Source organism: Bos javanicus, chromosome X, assembly GCF_032452875.1.
Source record: "Bos javanicus breed banteng chromosome X, ARS-OSU_banteng_1.0, whole genome shotgun sequence".
Classification (NCBI taxonomy): Eukaryota; Metazoa; Chordata; class Mammalia; order Artiodactyla; family Bovidae; genus Bos; species Bos javanicus.
This window is the reverse complement of record NC_083897.1, coordinates 134695832-134713141: the sequence shown is the minus strand read 5'-3', so window position 1 is coordinate 134713141 and position 17310 is coordinate 134695832. Positions and strand designations below refer to the sequence as shown.

Here is a 17310-nt window from a genome sequence, read left to right as displayed (position 1 = left end):
ATGAACAATACCTCCAATGCACTTGACTCCTGTTAATCCTCCACAGGTGGAACTTGTCCACTCACCACTGTTATCCACCGAAAAATCTTGACTGGGCCCATCTACTATCTTACATTTATGAGATAAAAAGTAAGTGACTTGCCCAAGGCATCACAGCCAGCTTAGCAGAATCACGATAGCATCAGATTTCCTGAATTCCATCGTATCTGCATGACACTGACCTTTCCCCACCCCTGTACCTATGTGTAGGTGCTTACATATCTTGGGGAGTGTGGGACAGACTCATTGCAGACAGGGTTGAAGTCTGCGTTCTCTCCTTGGGTACAGAATAGCAGTTTAAAATGACCCTGCTCTGGGTTCACTGTGACCCCGCCCTAAAGACAGAGGAAAAGGTCCAGGAAGCAGGTGTGCCCAAGGGCTCTAGGGGCCCTGCCCACCCAAAGGGTAAGTGTGGGCCTTCTGCTGTCTCTTCACAGCTTCTGATAACTCAACAAGAAATATTTATGAAGTGTTCTGAGACCTCTGGGGCTCCAACAGGGCAGTCTTCAATGCTCCCTTCACAGTTGTGCCCACAGGAATTGGGGGCAGCTGTAGTAGCTACTGCCAAATACTGGAACAGAGAACCAGGATGCCCCTGCCAGTGGCAGGATCCTTTCACTCTCTTCCAGGGGAAAAAAATTGTCCAGGGACCTCCCATGTTGCCAAAGAGCTTCTGACTTTGCAAAAAAAGAAACAAAAATCCTTTGACTAACAAAGGTCTCTTTCAAAAATCAAACCAACAATAAATACAAAAAAGTAATGTCATTTTACTGAGAAGAGAATTACAGTTTAATTGGTGAATGTTTGATCTCAAACATGAGAATTGTATTTGCTCTAAAGCAAGTGTCTGGTAATTTTTTTTCATTGAATTTCTGAACTATGTGGAAATCTGTTTTGAACAAAGTTTTTTTTCTTATATCTATCTGATGGACCTCTCCTAAACAGCGAGCTTTGGGGACACTATACTGATCAAATTCTAGTGCCCTCTATTATTTTAAACTATTCTCATGACTTTATCTAAGAATTGCCACACTAGGTCGATTGGCTGATAAGCCCAATATTCTGACTCTGAACGTTATACCAAGGAATAATTATGAAATGACAGGTTTCCCTCAATCATGATAGGATATGAACATACACATGTCATACAGCCCAAATTTCTCTTCTTATATTAGTTATCTATCGCTACAATGGGGCTTCCCTGGTGGCTCAGATGGTAAAGCGTCTGTCTGCATTGCAGGAGACCCAGGTTCGATCCCTGGGTTGGGAAGATCCCCTGGAGAAGGAAATGGCAGCCCACTCCAGTATTCTTGCCTGGAAAATCCCATGGACGGCAGAGCCTGGTAGGCTACTGTCCATGGGGTCACAAAGAGTCAGACACGACTGAGCGAAGGGAAGAAGACTGCTACAATAGTACTACATAACAGACAACCCAAAATCTCAACGGCATAAGTGTTCATTGTTTGTGTGCCTAGAATCACTGAGTGTTGCCAGGCAACTCTGCTAATCTTAACTGGATCTTCTTAAAACTCTGGGGGATTAGTTTCTGCTAGGACAACTATTCCACACATCTCTCACTCTTTACCTGGTCAATCCAGGCATGTCCTCATGGTAAAGGCAAAGGTGCAAAGGAAAAGTCCCATCGTTCAAGTCCTTCCATGCCTCTACTTGTAAGACATCTGCTAACAGCAGATGTAAGTCACATGGCAAAGGACACAGTCACGTCACCTTCAGTGAGATGGCACTGTAAAGTGACATAGCCTTGGGCCTTGATACTGAGGAAGGTAAAGAACTGGGTTCATAAATGCATGTCTCACCCACAGTGCATCTACAATCCTTACATTCGCTTAAATATTTCCAAAACCTATTTATAGTTTTCAATGTCTCACTTTTTCAGATTAAAGAATGGTCTAGATTTACAAGTCTTACCAGTTTCACTACCTGTAATAGAAACAGCACCTCCTCCTATTTATTGTAAATTTATCTCTTTTGAGCTTTCAAAGGCACCACCTTTCTAATCTGAAGAGAGTTGGCCAATACAACTGGGAACATTCTAGTCTTTCTTCTTCCATCTCAGACTCATGTTTTTTTTTTCTTTTTGAGTTAGGCTTTGTAGAGCTAATTCTGTTTTCCCTTCTAACTCTCTCTCATCCCCGTAAATCACTCCAGTGGCTCTTTCCTTGGAAAACATTCTCCATTTCTCCAATTCTTTCTATAAGCATGGCCATCAGCAGTGGACCATTATCTCAGCTTCCTATTCATCTTGGTACCTCGTGTAGCACCAGCTGCAGTTCCCATTTCATTAGGGGATCTCAATAAATGTGATAAGAGAACAGATGAGCCACTGTCCTCCCTGTCTATTGCCTCCTCCCCAGGTAAATCCACACAGATGCACTAATGCGCTAACTCACCCTTCACCACTGCTGGAGGAAGGAGATACTGGGCCCCCTGCTTGCTTCTTGTGTTTGCATATTTTCACTTTTCTTTAAAGGGCCCATACTGTCTGCACTTTGACTACCCTTCGTGGACTTATGCCCTTTCATTTCTGCCTTTCCTCTAATCAACCAGTGCAATTCAAAAGTGATAGCACTTAATGATCCAGAGATGATTTCAACAAGCATCACTGCATCTCCTTCTGTAAAATGCCTTCTCAGTATCTGGACACTGAACAGAACTGTTACACATTTTTTCAGCAATTAGAATACCCTCTCACATTCACACCAATGGTACTGTATTGTTCTCCCAGGCTCACAAGCATTGAGCACAATTCTGGTGGCTTTGTGTATTAGCTGTTGTCACAGCAACCCTATGAAGCAAATATGGTATTACGTGGCTTTTCACAGGCAGAAAAACTAAGGCACAGAAAGGTTCATTAAGTAGCTCAAGTTCACCCAGGTAGAAAGCGGTGGAGCCAGGATTTGGACCTCGGCAGCTTGACTCCAGAGCTCTTAGGCACAATGCTGGTCTCCCTTCAACACCACCTACGGACTATTTGAGAATGAAAACAAATGCACAGTGCTCATCAAGACCAAATAAAACGTGAGAAAAAAGCAACCATGAAGAGTGAAGAAAGGTAAGACCAAAATACGAGACAAGGAAAAAAATGGTCTCCTATGACAACACTGGGCTGTCCAAATCTCTTTAGAAAAACTGGGGGTGGGGGGGAATCTCCTGGGGAATTCACATGAAGCAGCAGATCTCAGACTGAATCTGTCCAGAATATAGAATCTGTCCAGTGAGTGGCAGTGATTTAACTTAAACCTGTAATCCACTATTTGAAAAAATAAGATTTGAACTACATTTTTGAAAGAATGCATTGCTGGACAAGTGTCACAAAAACTTTGCTTAAATAATGTCACTCCATTTCCAGCACTGCTTTGAGATATGTGAGGGAAGAAACTTCCTAAATCCTTGCACTTGTCAAAGAGTACATCTTGCTTTCCCAGAGCATTCTGAGATTTGTCAGAACTGGTTTGATTATGGGTTTTCTTGGAGGGCTCTGTGGATCCTGTATGCTCTGAAAGTCCCTCAGAACTCCGTGACAATTAAGGAATTCCCAAGTCCAGCCTCACCCGACCCCTGGTAATCTTAATTACTAGCGAGCTCTTTCACTAAGCCTCCAGCTGCATATTTTTTCAGTTAATAGATGATTTGTAGAGAGTCTTTAGATATTCCTGTTGACATTGTAGGCTTGAGGAAATTATTAACTGAATAACTTATGGCATTTCTGTGACATGCTTTGAAAGCCTGACTATGATAAGAATTATGGTGGCAAATTTCTAAAGCATATTCACCAAGAATCTGGACTGAGACCAGTGAATTATTTTGTAACATTTTTTCAAGTAAACTCAAAGGTCAATTTTTCAGTCATCTGGGACTCCAGAATCAGAAATACTGAGGCAAACATCCAATCTCATAGCTCAGAGCATTTGTTTGATTTCCCTTTTCAGTTTCCTGGGCAGTAAGCTGATTTTTAAGAAGCAACCAATACCCCTCTGTAGCCATGAGGACTCACCATCTTTTGGACATTCTCATCGGTAATATTGGTGTTATAATTCCAAGAAGCAAGTGAACTTTGATAAGACAGGTCTTCGGCTTCATGGTTAAACTTCTCCAAAAATGTCTTGGCCTGTTCTTCAGTGGTGGATTGAGCAGCAGTTACAGCAACAAGGCTGAGAAGGAGCCAGAAAGAGCCTGTCATCTTTCTCTGTACGCCAAGATCCCATCCACTGAACAACTTCCCTAGAGTAAAACCTCCTCATGAGATTTACTCTCTATCAGCCTTTGACCTTGGGTTGGGCACTGAGCAGGGAAGATGAAAAAAAAAAGGAAGAAGAAGAAAAAACTGTAAACAATCTGCTGAACCAACATAAAATTCATCCTGGAGAGGCCAGATATGTAAACAGATTTTAGAATGATTTCTTAGAGCAAATCAAATAAACAAATGTTATTCATTAATCCTAGAGAATCACAGCTCTTCTTGCATTTTTATGGCCAAATCAAAACTTGTACATTTGGTTAATATGTTCCTTAAAATCTGTTAAAGATACACTGAAGATATTAGGATTTTACAGTGACCAATGAGCTCTTGTATTAGGAATCTTGGGGCTAATGTTTGGGGACTTAGATGTTTTACAGACAAGTCCATTAATAATCACTTATCTTTCCTTCCTTTTTATTTTAAACTCATATTCACAAAAACTCTCCACTTGGATAATACTTTCCCAAGTAAACAACTTTGCCCTTGTCTTTATAGAATTCATTTTTTTCTGGTAAATTTTCACTTCCAGGGCCATTTTTTTGAATTATAAAACTACCCTTCACTCCACAAGTTGACTCTCCTGATTTAACTTGGAAAAACTTTAAAAGGGTCCTCTTTTCTCTCCCAGATGGTCACTGTGCCTCCATCCCTTTCACTTACCTGTTTAAAACTCAGTCAGGCTCACAGGGAAATCAGAATGCCACCGCATGGAATGAAATTCAGAGTGTCCATGTCAGTCCTAGTCATCCATTGCCATGGATCATGGCATCGAATTCAGAGAGATTTCAGTGGTTATCCTGTAGAATATCAGGAGTTGGACCAGTATCCTCATTCCCAGGCTATAGATATAAGTGTTACAGATAAAAGAGACGAGCCGCTTTAAGTGGCAGGGCTCGTTGGCCTGCTTGGCTGTGATTATGAAACTTTCACACAGGGAAAACATTTCTTCACCCAGAAAAACAAGTCTTCCAGGTCCAGGTGAAATGGCAGTAACTAGGCCTTTAAATCAAACTTTCCACTACTTCCCCTTATTCTAACATTGTACATATTATTGTTGAAGAGCAAAAAATAATAATTGTTTAAAGTGCTTTGCATTATAATATCTCGTTGAAGCAAACCTAGAGGCAAACATTTTTATTGCCATTATACAGATTATGAAATTGAGGCTCAGAGAACTTAAATAAATGTCCAAACCTCACTCACACAGGGAGTGGCAGAGCCAGGATATGAAAGCATGCCGTCTGAGTGTATGGTATAGGCCTTTAGTGCTGTCAGTGGTCTAAGAGCAATGATGTCGGGACGGATTGGGAGCAGCACAGGGACGTGGGCCTTCAAGGATGTGACGGATCTGGTTCGGTCACATCAAAAAGAGGTGGATTCTTTTTTTCTTTTTATTTATTTATTGGCCACACTGCACGACATGTGGGATCTTAGTTCCCCGACCTGGGATCAAACCTGCGCCCTCTGCATTGGAAGCCCAGACTCTTAGCCACTGGACCAACAGGCAAGTCCCGAGAGGTGGATTCTTACTACCCTTGATATGAATCAAAAGACATCATCTTTCTAAGACATAAAGTAATTGACACATTTAAGCAATTATGATCAAGAAGGTTAAAACAAAGTGAGCTGACAGGGATCAGTGCAGTTTCAGTCAAACTCCTCCCACATTCAAGGAAGCTGAGATCCACTCGCTTCTCACAGCATTAAGAGAAAAACCGGTCAAGAGAAAAGGGGGCAGTGTGTGAGGCTCTGAACAAAGGGGCGGGATGTCACTTTAATAAAAGCTGAAATACAAGTCTACTCAGGTTGCTTCCTGAATGAAGCTCTTAGATTCAGAAAAAAAAAAAAAATGTGAGTAGTCCAACTTCAACACATTGAGGCAGAAAGTCAGGTGAATGCAATCGAGTTGAAGTAGAGAAAGCAGGATATGAAATCAGAAAGCTAAAAATAGATGAACAAGGAGTCTAAGATAACACTGAAGCAGGAAAATTCTGGCAGCCAAGAAATTTTGAGGAGTGAGGGAAATGGGAGAATTTTGTCACAATAATTCTGTAGGAAAACTAGCTTGCAATGGCCAACTATAAGCAGTGACTAATTATTGAAATTTTTGTTGACTCCCTACTGAGAAGATACTCATGTTCTTTTAGCTCTGCAGAAGTGTTCTCTCAGCCCATTCTGAAAATGGAAAGAATCCACTGAAGACCCAGAGGATGGGACCCAGGAAAACAACTTGCCAGACGAACAGATTCTTTGTTAAAGAATGAAGCACTAGAAAAAAAGTAGACTGGAGATTGAGGAAACTTACTCTTCTTTTCAAAAGGAGAGAGGGAGAGTTTGGTTGTGACACCTGACAAAACTATAAAATATCATTTTTTAGACTGTGGTTTGTACTTGGAAAATATATATCTTTAATCTCAAATATATATCTAGGGATTCACTAGGAACAAATCAGACGCTGCCCGACTTATTACCTTTGTATCTTTCATTTCAATAAGAGATTTAACAAAATGTGAAGTTCTACAACTAGATCTAAATGTCCTCAAAAGAACCACATAGCACAGAATTAAGCAGTCCTCTGATCAACAACAGTTCATGTTGAAGACAACAAAAGTCTTGAGTCACATATATAAAATGGATAAGCAACAAGGATGTATTGTATAGTATAGGGATGTATATTCAATATCTTAAAATAACCTATAATGAAAAAGAATCTGAAGAAGAATATGTGTGTGTGTGTGCGCGCGTGTGTGTGCGCACACTGTGCTTAGTTGCTCACTTGTGTCTGACTCTTTTCTACCCCATGGATTGCAGCCCACTAGGCTGCTCTGTCCACGGGGATTCTCCAGGAAATAATGCTGGAGTGGGTAGCCATGCCCTCCTCCAGGGGATCTTCCCAATTCAGGGATTGAGCCCAGGTCTCCCACATTGCAGGTGGATTCTTCACCATCTGAGCCACCAGGGAAGCCCAGGTGTGTGTGTGTGTGTGTGTGTGTGTGTGTGTGTATAAAACTGAATCACTGTGCTGTACACTAGAAACTAACACAACATTGTAAATTAACTACACTTCAATTTTTAAAAAAGAATCTTGATTTAACAATTATTTATTGGTTACGTGCTATATGCAAGGCACTATTCTAAATACTGGATACACACTAATGAATAAGACAAGAAAAGTTCTGTGGATAATATATGAGGTGAGGTAGCAGGAAGAAACAAATAGCTGGTGGTAAATGCCATGGCTTTATAATAAGCAGGAAAGGAGGGTGGTAAATGATGGGGTGGGGATGAGAGGATGACATCTGAGCAAAGACCTGAAGAAAGAGATGAAAGCCACATGGATATCTGAGTGGAGTCTGTTGTAGGCAGAGGGAACTGCGAGTGCAAAGGTCTCAAGAACATCAGAGGCCTTTGTGGCTGGAGCCCAAAGTGCACGGGGATGTGGCAGGAGGTGAAGATGGATAGGAAGCTGTAAGGAGGGCCTTAAAGACAATTGTAGGACTTTGGCTTCTACTCTTGAGAAATGTGGGAAGACATTGGAGGGCCTCCAGCAGAGAAGTGATCTGGCAGCTGTTTAAACAGGATCACTCTCACTGCTAGTTAGAGAACAGACACTGAGGGAGTACGGCAGAAGCAAGGAGGTCAGGCAGGGAGCTACTATAGATGCCTTGTCAAGCTAGGCTGAATAAAAGCTTAACATGAGCTATCAGTCCAACATGGCTGCCACCAGAAGGTAAACCCATCTTGGACTTAGTCTTTGTTACTAGAAGTATTCGATACAAAACAATTCAGAGCACTGTGCTAATTTCTGAGGCCTACAATTTTAGAGAGAGAGAGGAGAGCATCCAGAGGAAAATAAAGAAGAGAGTGAAAGCAAGAAACCTGTTAACTGCTCAGCTGGGCCTGATTTTTTGTGACCCTATGGGAAGGGTAACCCACCAGGCTCCTCTGTCCATGAGATTCTGCAATAAGTAGGACTAAAATAACGTCATCTGAAGCATGGTGCATATGTGAGAAAGGAGACCCAGCAAAGACTGCTCTCCTCTGTCACAGGACTCATTTAGAAGAAGACTTGGGTAGCTTAACGGATTGACTCTGCCACTAATTAGCTGTATGACTTTGGGCAGATAATACTTAATATTTCCCTCATACTTAATTTCCTTATTTCAAAGCTGATAATAATAGTATAGCCATCTCACAGGGACATTATACGTGTTCTATCAATGAATACATGAGAACACAGAGAAAAATGCCTAGGAATAAAAGTCACTCAAAGTGTGCAAAGCTATGTAATAATTAGGGGACATTGAGAAGTGAGGGAGATGGGAGATTCAACCGTAAGAGTTCTGAAGGAAAACTTATTCTGAGAATAAGTGTGCACATGTAGGCAAAATGAAAAGGTACTACTCTGATTCTTACTAGTTGTGCATTTTTAACCATTTAAAGTAGGTATTTTCCTACAATATATTCCATCCTAATCAGAGTGCTGCCTGAACATTACTTTATGTGCCCTTTTTTCTTTCCAGGTGACTCAGTGTCATCATCTTGGACAGCATTCACTGACTAGGCTCCAACATGACAACATCTTTGGGGCTGCACATTAAATGGCTCCAAACAGCTTTATTGCTATTAACTTTGCTGTCTCTGCAGGCTCTGAATTCGGTGCCACTTCTTGAAGATTGCACTTTGAGTGGCCCTGCCCATTGCAAATTCCCTCCCTGTGTTTGATGTGCTGTATGCTGAGAACTAAGCAAGAACCAGACAACCATGGAGTTCAATTAGAACGCTCCCTCTTCATAGGCTTGGACCTGAGGGTGGGTCTTCATCCTGCTCGAGCAAAGTGCATAGACTTTGAGATCCCTATTTCCCTTACTGCTCAGCTTTCTATCCACTTCCAACTGAGTAATAAACGGTGAGGTCTCTAAATAGCTATAGCATAAACTTCCTCTAATTCTCCAAGTTGAGAAGATAACTTTGGTCAGAGAAAAAAGGATGTTTTGCATAATTTCTTATCTTAAAATTGATAGAGTAATGCTTCTAAGAAATAAGAAAGGATATCAGGAATATAAAACAGAGTGAATTTAAAACTGTACATGATCAAGAATGATTTGCCTTTAGTCCAATTGGTTTAAACCACATATTTATCACACAAAGTGAATTTATAAGTACTTTACTTAAAATAAATAAGTTGACTCTTTAACCCAAAGGAAAAGCTAAAGCTCTTTCCTGTTTACATTTCTAGTTGCATAGCTGTCCCTTTTTCTTACAGATAGAGCAAAGATAATCTTCATTAACCAATTGACAAATGTTTTCAACAGACAGAGTTCAAGTTGTAAAAGTCAAACTGTGGATTCCAGGAAGGTTATACTGATTATTTGTCTGAATTTATGATAGTACAGTGCTTGTCATGTAACCCAAATTTATTCCCACACCCAAACTGTACAAAATAGCAGGTAACACTAGAGCCACTAGTATAAACTTATATCTAGGGCCTTAGAAGCAAAACTTGAACCTTTATCCTAAATGAAATGGGAATCTATGGTAGAGTTTGAACAGAGGAGTGATACCATGTCATTTATATATGAAAGAATCACTCTGGCTGCATTATGGAGAACAGGTGGCTAGATTTTGAATACAATTTGAAAACAAAACCAGCAGGATTCTCTGGGGAATTAGCTGTAGGCTGTGAAAGATCAAGAGAGTCAAAGATTATCCCAGGGTTTTTGGACTGAACAACTAGAAGGATGAGACTGACATCAATTTAAATGGGATGGTTGCAGGTAAAATGGTTTGGAGGGAAGACTAGGAGTTTAGTTGAGGTCATGAGAAATCCAAGTGAGGGTGCTGAAGAGGCAACTAGATATGCAAACCTGCAGGTTGGCAGTGAAGTCGGGGATGAAGATAGAAAATTTGAGAGTTGTTATCTAGAGATGGTTAGTCAAATAGGTCTTTTCAGTTAAGACAAAGAGGAAAGGGTCTTACTTATTCAGGATTCTGGTGTGCTGGCAAGTATGACTTAGTCCAGACCTCAGGAGGAAAATAGGATGGAATAAGAAGGAAAAAAGTTATTTCAAATAACCCTCCCTAGGGGAGCCATCTGTGGACTGCACAGGGAAGTGATAGAAGGGAGTTTTAGGAACTTGACCAGAGCATCACATTTCTCAACTGGCTTATAGACGAGTAGACTCATCTCAGGAGCACAGGATGGTTGAGTTGAAGCAAGATGCAGGTGCAGAGAAGGCAGCTGACATGATACATAGTTGAAGCCAAGTAGCTTAAACCCAGTCCAGGTCAACGCTGAAACACTGATGGGCATTCAAAGCATAGAAGACTCCATTTGCAGCTAGCTCCTACCTGTCAGCTGGAATCTGAGGGTGACTGAAGACCTTTTGATGCAGGATACAGGAAGCTTGGGGCTAGTGCACTGGGATGACCCAGAGGGATGGTATGGGGAGGGCGGTGGGAGGGGGGTTCAGGATGGGCAATACGTGTACACCCGTGGCGGATGCATGGCAAAACCAATACAATATTGTAAAGTAAAAAAAAAAAATAATAATACACTTTGGTTAATATTTCTTCAGTTCAGTTCAGTCGCTCGGTCGTGTCCGACTCTTTGTGACCCCATGGACTCCAGCATGCCAGGCTTCCCTGCCCATCACCAACTAAATATCTTAGGATAAGCTTTCATCCCTACTGACCTCTACTGTAGTCTGTTGATTGAGTATAAGAGCCATATTTTCTGATCCAGCTAGAAATGTCCAACAGTAGTCGTCTTTTTGAAGTCTAGTAGGTTTATCTTGGAGACACATTGTACCCTTCCTACCTCCTCTTCTAAGGGATGTATCTGGTCTGGGTCATCAGTGTGGCTTGGCCAGGGCTAGTTACCTTGGCCAGATCAGAGGGATGTGGAGTAGATAAATCACATTATAAATCCTCAAGGGCCTAACATCTGAGGTTCAAGGAGGATCAGTCTGGAAGTCAAAAGTTGAATGGTAAAAGCTTCCATCTCTTGCCCACATGGATACAAGCACTTGAAATTATAAGAACTTTTCTGAGACTTCAGAATCTACCGTTTTTTAAATAAAAATATCTTGGCTTTTGATGAAATGTCACCACAAATACATAAAGGCTGGAAGCTCAGCTGGGTAAGAGACAACTATCTCATTCTTTGTCATTAAAGACCCTCCCAAGGTTTGCCGGCCTGTTATGTTTCATTAGGAATCTTCTTTGGCTGGAGAAATATGTCAGATGAAATATGCCTAGAAACCAGAAACTATATAACATAAATCCCAGGACAGCCTTGCATTTTTTCTAGGAGAGTCAGAATGTGGTAGATATTAATAATATTCATTTGGATTCCACCCAGAAAAGAATCAAGGCCTTAGGACCTTGGAACTTGGATCACACCATTATGTTATAAGATGTTAATTTTGGATCTCAGATATTCCTGACATTTTGACATTGCTTTATATGAGGTTAGGCAAAGCCTCAGTGATCTGTGCAAGGATAAAATCACCAAGCAATTGTGAATATTGAAAATTTGAGAATACACTTGGAGGAACTCTCGTAGAGTATCTTTCTCTGTTCAGTCTTTCCCCTGGATTTTCTGATTGGTATTGTCACAAGCTTTTTTGCCCCTCCTATTGTAAAACTATTGGAGAAGGAAATGGCAACCCACTCCAGTGTTCTTGCCTGGAGAATCCCAGGGACAGGGAAGCATGGTGGGCTGACGTCTATGGGGTCGCACAGAGTCGGACACGACTGAAGCGACTTAGCAGCAGCAGCAGCTTTGTAAAACTGGAACTTCCCTAAAATTAGCTGGGGAGCAGGAGTCAGTTATAGCTTGCTGGGATGCTTGATCTTCTTTCAAAGCTGATTCAGAATCCTCTCTGAATTTATTTGGTCAAGAAGTCTTTATGCCCAAGTTCCATACAAATTCAACATGAACCTGAAATTTGGGGACAGCTCCAATTCTTCCATACAATGTTTCTGGATGATCCAGGGTGCCCGGGAGCATGGGGCACTTGAGAGACATTTTTCGTAGTCTAGATCTATGCCTACAAGTAACACACTCCTTGGAAAACTTGGAGAAGTGGTAGGGGAGGGCCAAAATCTCCATGTATTACTCAATTGGGATTTCAACCTCGCACTCTCCTAAAGAGGAAGCTGCTGGTAATCAAAACCCAGAAGTAACAAGGCCCAAGACAAGGTAAGGCCTTAGGCCAGGCCCCAGTGCACCCATCAGTGAGCATTAGGCATTGGCAAGCCAGTGTCCTAAAGAGCTTCACAGGGGGCACGAGCCTCTGACAGATATGGAGATGCTGTGATCCAGCTGCCGACTAGAACAGCCATAGGGCAAAGGTAGTGGCAGAACAGATAAGAAATTACTCAGAGTTTTATTTAACTAAGAGAGGAGAAGAGAATGAGGAAAATGAGCGAGAGGGAGAGAGAATGCTAGGGCATTAACTAGCTAGCACACAGGCCTGTCTTTGCAGATTACAAATCATGATTAATATTCATATGCCAGGGACTGTGTTAAGCACTTTAGAAGTATCTTCCTGAATCCTCACTGTTACCCTATGGGTAAGGAATCATGATGATTTCCACCTAATAGGATTGTGAATGAAGATTTAAAGAGGTTAACTAAAGAGCCCAAGTCTGTTTAACAAGTAGAGGTGCCCACATTTTAACCCATTTATTTACCATGATGCTCAACTAATCAGGGAGAGGGCTTTGTAAATATTCACTGCAAGATATTTGCAGTGGTCTGCAAAACTTCTTCAACACCCTTTATAATGTGGCTGTGCAATTTCTCCCAACAAGATATATAGTCTATTTCCCTTCTTCCCTTCTTCTTCTTCCCTGCTTTGGCCAATAGAATGTGGTAGAAGTGAAAGTGGGCCACTCCATTCTTTCTCTCTCTCTCTTTCTGAAGGCTGAGTAGCTTACCAAGTGAACAGCCTGACCGAAAGTCCTGCAGAGCGAGGGCCCAATGGAGCAGATAAGACAACCAAGCTGAGGCCATCCTAGACCAGCCAGCCCCCAGCCTCCCTGGCAACTGACTGCAGATGCATGAATGAATGAGAGCAACTAAAACCAGAACTTCTCAGGTGAGCCCAGAAAAAAATATCAGCCCATAGAATCACGAACTAAACAAACGGCTACTGTTTCAAGCCATGGAGTTTTAGGGTGGCTTTTTGTGTAGCAAAAGCTAACCCACACGACCTCTCAATAACTTCACAAAGGTCTTTCCAAATTATCTATTCAGTTATGATGCTCTTGGATTGCAAGTAAGAAGACACTCTTACTCAACTGGCTTTAAACAACAAGGAAAACATATTAACTTTCATGCAAATGAAAGACTATGATGTGTTAAATCCAGAGTTAGTTAATTTAGTGCCTTATTGATATCATCAAAGACCCAGGTTTCTTCCATCTTTCCACTGTGCACCCTCGGCATGTTGGCCTCCATTCCGATTAAAGCTCCCCTTGGGGTCACAAGATGGCTACACTCATTTCAAGTGTCACATCCAGAAATGACAATATGGAAAAAGAAGAACAGTTTCTTCTTGTGAATCTCTGTTTTTTTAATGACTTTTTTAAGACTAAGGAAAGCTTTCTCAGAGGACTAGCGTAACTGGCTTAGACTAATCAAGGTTTACATCTGATTCATGCTGGAAAATGGTAGACCTCCAGCTCAACACAGCTATGTCTTAAGAGAGTAGGAGGGCATGCCTTTCACATACTTAATCTAGGTCACGCTATTTCTGGGACATTTTCTGTAGAGATTTCACTCTAACCATGAGTGTGGGTTCTTATGAATATCAGGAAAGAAGACAGAGCTTGTGAGATCTTCCTGAATTGTGCTTTGGTCTGGAGGGAGTTTCCATCTTAGTATCAATATCATCCTGATGTCTCTACCCAGTGACTATATATGATATAAGCAATAAGAGTGGGCAAGAGGAGGAGAAAGTCCTAATAGGAAAGAAAAGGTATTTTCCCAAATGACTACCTAATTTTTTCCAGGGATATAGATCCCCACAACAGCGTTAACAACAGTGTTAACTACTTATCCAATAAACGAGATGGGTGAGAGAATGCAAATCATGTAGAACACATAAACTCTGGCTCATTACATCCTGTGTTTCTGGGAAATTTTACTCAGAAGACACAGATAAAAGATGATGGAATAAACTCTGATTTGTAAGAATATAAAACTTTTCATGATTTCAGAGAAATATGAAGTCAGAATGAACCCAAGGACTCAGCCAGAAATGCTTGAAAAAGCAGATGAGACTCTAAATGTTAGAAACTAATACTACAATAATGCTAACAATAAAAACAATAATATGCAAATTCTGATGAGTGCTTATTATGTGCCAGGCAGAATGTACTACTTTGCATGTGCCCCTGCATTTAATCCTCACAATGGCCCCATGAGGTAAGTGAGAGCACCATCCATATTTTCTAGATGAGGAAACCGAAGGCACGCCATCCAGATCACAAAGCTGGGAAGCAATGGAACTGGGGTTGGAACCTCAGCAGTTCAAACGCATGCCCAGACTGTGGTTAGAAAGGGCTTTTTGAAAGAATTCCTGTTGCAAGCATGGACGAGAAGGACAGTCAAGGCATAAAGAAGCGTAACATGTATGGTCCCAGGATGACAGCAAATTTGCACAAGTCACAAACACAGTTCCTTCCTTACACTCCTTTTACTGCATTCATCTTCACAATTTTCACTGAAGGGAGACCATTGGTGCTCTACCTCTTTTGGTGAAAAGCTATGTTTTTCTCAGTACAGTGAGAATGTTCAGGAATGGAGAGTAATTAGAGATCATAGATTCACAGACAACAACCTCAGATGGCACGGCAGTCATTTTGTTCTCCTAAAAGCAAATCTATGTCTGTAATAGAGAACAGTGGTTCTCAACCAGGATGATTTTGTCTCCCAGGGGATGGATGACAATGCCTAGAGACATTTGGAGTTGTCACCACTTGGGAGACGGTGCTACTGCATCTAGTGGGTAGAGCTCAGGGATGCTGCTAAACATTGTACAGCGCCTAAGACAGCTCCCCTACAAATAAGAATTATTTGGCCCCAGTGTCAAGTGCTGAGGCTAAGGGACCCTGACCTATTAAAATGCTATGAACACAGTACTCTCAAGAATCATGCATGCATGATTCCACCTCCCTACATCTCAATCAGGGCCAAGCAGAATAGTAAATTACCTAATCCCAATAGCAAAGCTGCTAAGACATTTGAGCAATAACTAACCCTGTTAGACATTTATATGTCTGCATTTGCACTGGTCTCAATAACAAATTGAGCACCCCACTTCAATACTCTTGCCTGGAAAATCCCATGGACGGAGGAGCCTGGTAGGCTGCAGTCCATGGGGTCGCTAAGAGTCGGACACGACTGAGCGACTTCACTTTCCCTTTTCACTTTCATGCATTGGAGAAGGAAATGGCAGCCCAGTCCAGTGTTCTTGCCTGGAGAATCCCAGGGATGGGGGAGCCTGGTGAGCTGCCGTCTATGGGGTCGCACAGAGTCGGACATGACTGAAGCGACTTAGCAGCAACTTAGCAGCAGCAATAACAAATAGGAGAAAGCAGGAAAAAATAAAATATCAGTACAAATAATTAGCCCTGAGTTTAAAATGACAGGGGAGAAATTAACACTTAAAGCATTTACTATAGATTACCTTGCAGAGTGTTCACAATCTACGTTTGTGGAAACTGTTACTTCTAAACACTCAGCATGATCAGTAACTAGCTCTATATGACCCAGTAAGAGAACCAGGGTAAATCTGCCAGTGTGTTTTCCATTTCAATTCCTGTCTCTTTCCATGGGATGTTCAGTTCAAAAGCGCCAGTAAGATTATTGAAGAAGAAGATAATTACAATTTTTAAAAATAGATGAAAATGATGCTGTACTTCTGCCTTGAAATTTGTTGACGTCAATGTGTAGGAGATATAATCCAGACAGTTCTGTTACTCCCAAGAAAATGATAGGAGGAAATGGGTTGAGAGGACATAATGGCAAGAGTTCAAGTTTAGTCCTAAGGGAGAATCACTTGACAGTTGTCAACACTGACATAGACTATCGAATCTTTGTCTCTGGAAGGTTTCATAGGCTGAGGAAGGTTTAAGAGGGTTTAAATTTGACCTTGACAGAGGTCAAAGCTGGATGGTCAGAGCTCCAGTCAAATGCTGCTCTGGGAAAAACAAAAAAGAAAGAAAGGGAATGAAGAATGCCTATGGGACTAATGGGACATCATTAAGAGAAATAATGTCTATATCATTGAAATTCCAGAAGGAGAAAAGAGGGGCAAAATGTTAGAAAGACTTTTTAAAGAAATAATGGCTGAGAACTTCCCAAAACTGGGGAAAGATTTGGACATCCAAGTTCTCAAAGCTAATAGGTTACCCCTAAAATTTCAATCCAAAACAGTCTTTTCCAAGACACATTATAATAAAACTAAATCAAAGCCAAAGAGAGAATTTTTTAAACAGCAAGGAGAAAAATTTTCTCTTATACAAGGGAACCCCCGCCCCATACGGGTATAACCATATTTTTCAGCAAAAACCTTGTAAGCTTAGAGAGAAAATGGGATGATGTATTCAAAGGGCTAAAAGGAAAAATAAAACTATTAGCCAAGAATACCATAACTAGCAAAGCTGTCCTTCAAAAATGGAGGTGAAAAAAGTAGAGGAAAAAATGAAATTGAGATACATATTCTCTAACAAACAAAAGTTGAAGGAGTTCATTTACCACTAGACCTGTCTTACAGGAAATGCTGAAAGGAACTCCTCAAGCTGAAAGGTATGAGTGCTAATTAGTAGCATAATATATAACACACTGGTAAAGAATTTAGAATGCTCTAATACTGTAATACAGTGGTGTGTTAACACTTAACTCTAGCATAAAGTTTAAAGGACAAAATTAGTTAAAATAGCTATAACTATAATAATTTGGTTATGTATACACAATATAAAAAGATGCAAATTCT

The 17310-nt window shown here is 41.1% G+C and overlaps 1 protein-coding gene and 1 long non-coding RNA gene across 3 annotated transcripts in view; one reads left to right on the top strand and one right to left on the bottom strand.

Moving 5' to 3' along the window:
• ACE2 (angiotensin converting enzyme 2) overlaps window positions 1–5190 on the bottom strand; it is a 51941-nt gene extending 46751 nt beyond the window's left edge. The window contains exons 1-2 of one of the 2 annotated variants that reach the window (XM_061408099.1): window positions 4961–5190; window positions 4055–4341 (exon numbers count right to left, since the gene is read on the bottom strand). In XM_061408099.1, the coding sequence (XP_061264083.1) occupies window positions 4055–4240 (186 nt within the window). In that variant the 5' untranslated portion in view covers window positions 4241–4341; window positions 4961–5190. The remainder of the gene's footprint in view (window positions 1–4054; window positions 4342–4960) is intronic. The other variant, XM_061408100.1, reaches the window with a different exon arrangement.
• LOC133242097 (uncharacterized) lies at window positions 2931–4499 on the top strand. The gene is made up of 2 exons (XR_009734768.1): window positions 2931–3112; window positions 3990–4499. It is a non-coding gene; the product is annotated as an uncharacterized LOC133242097 (long non-coding RNA).
• Window positions 5191–17310: the final 12120 nt, after the last annotated feature.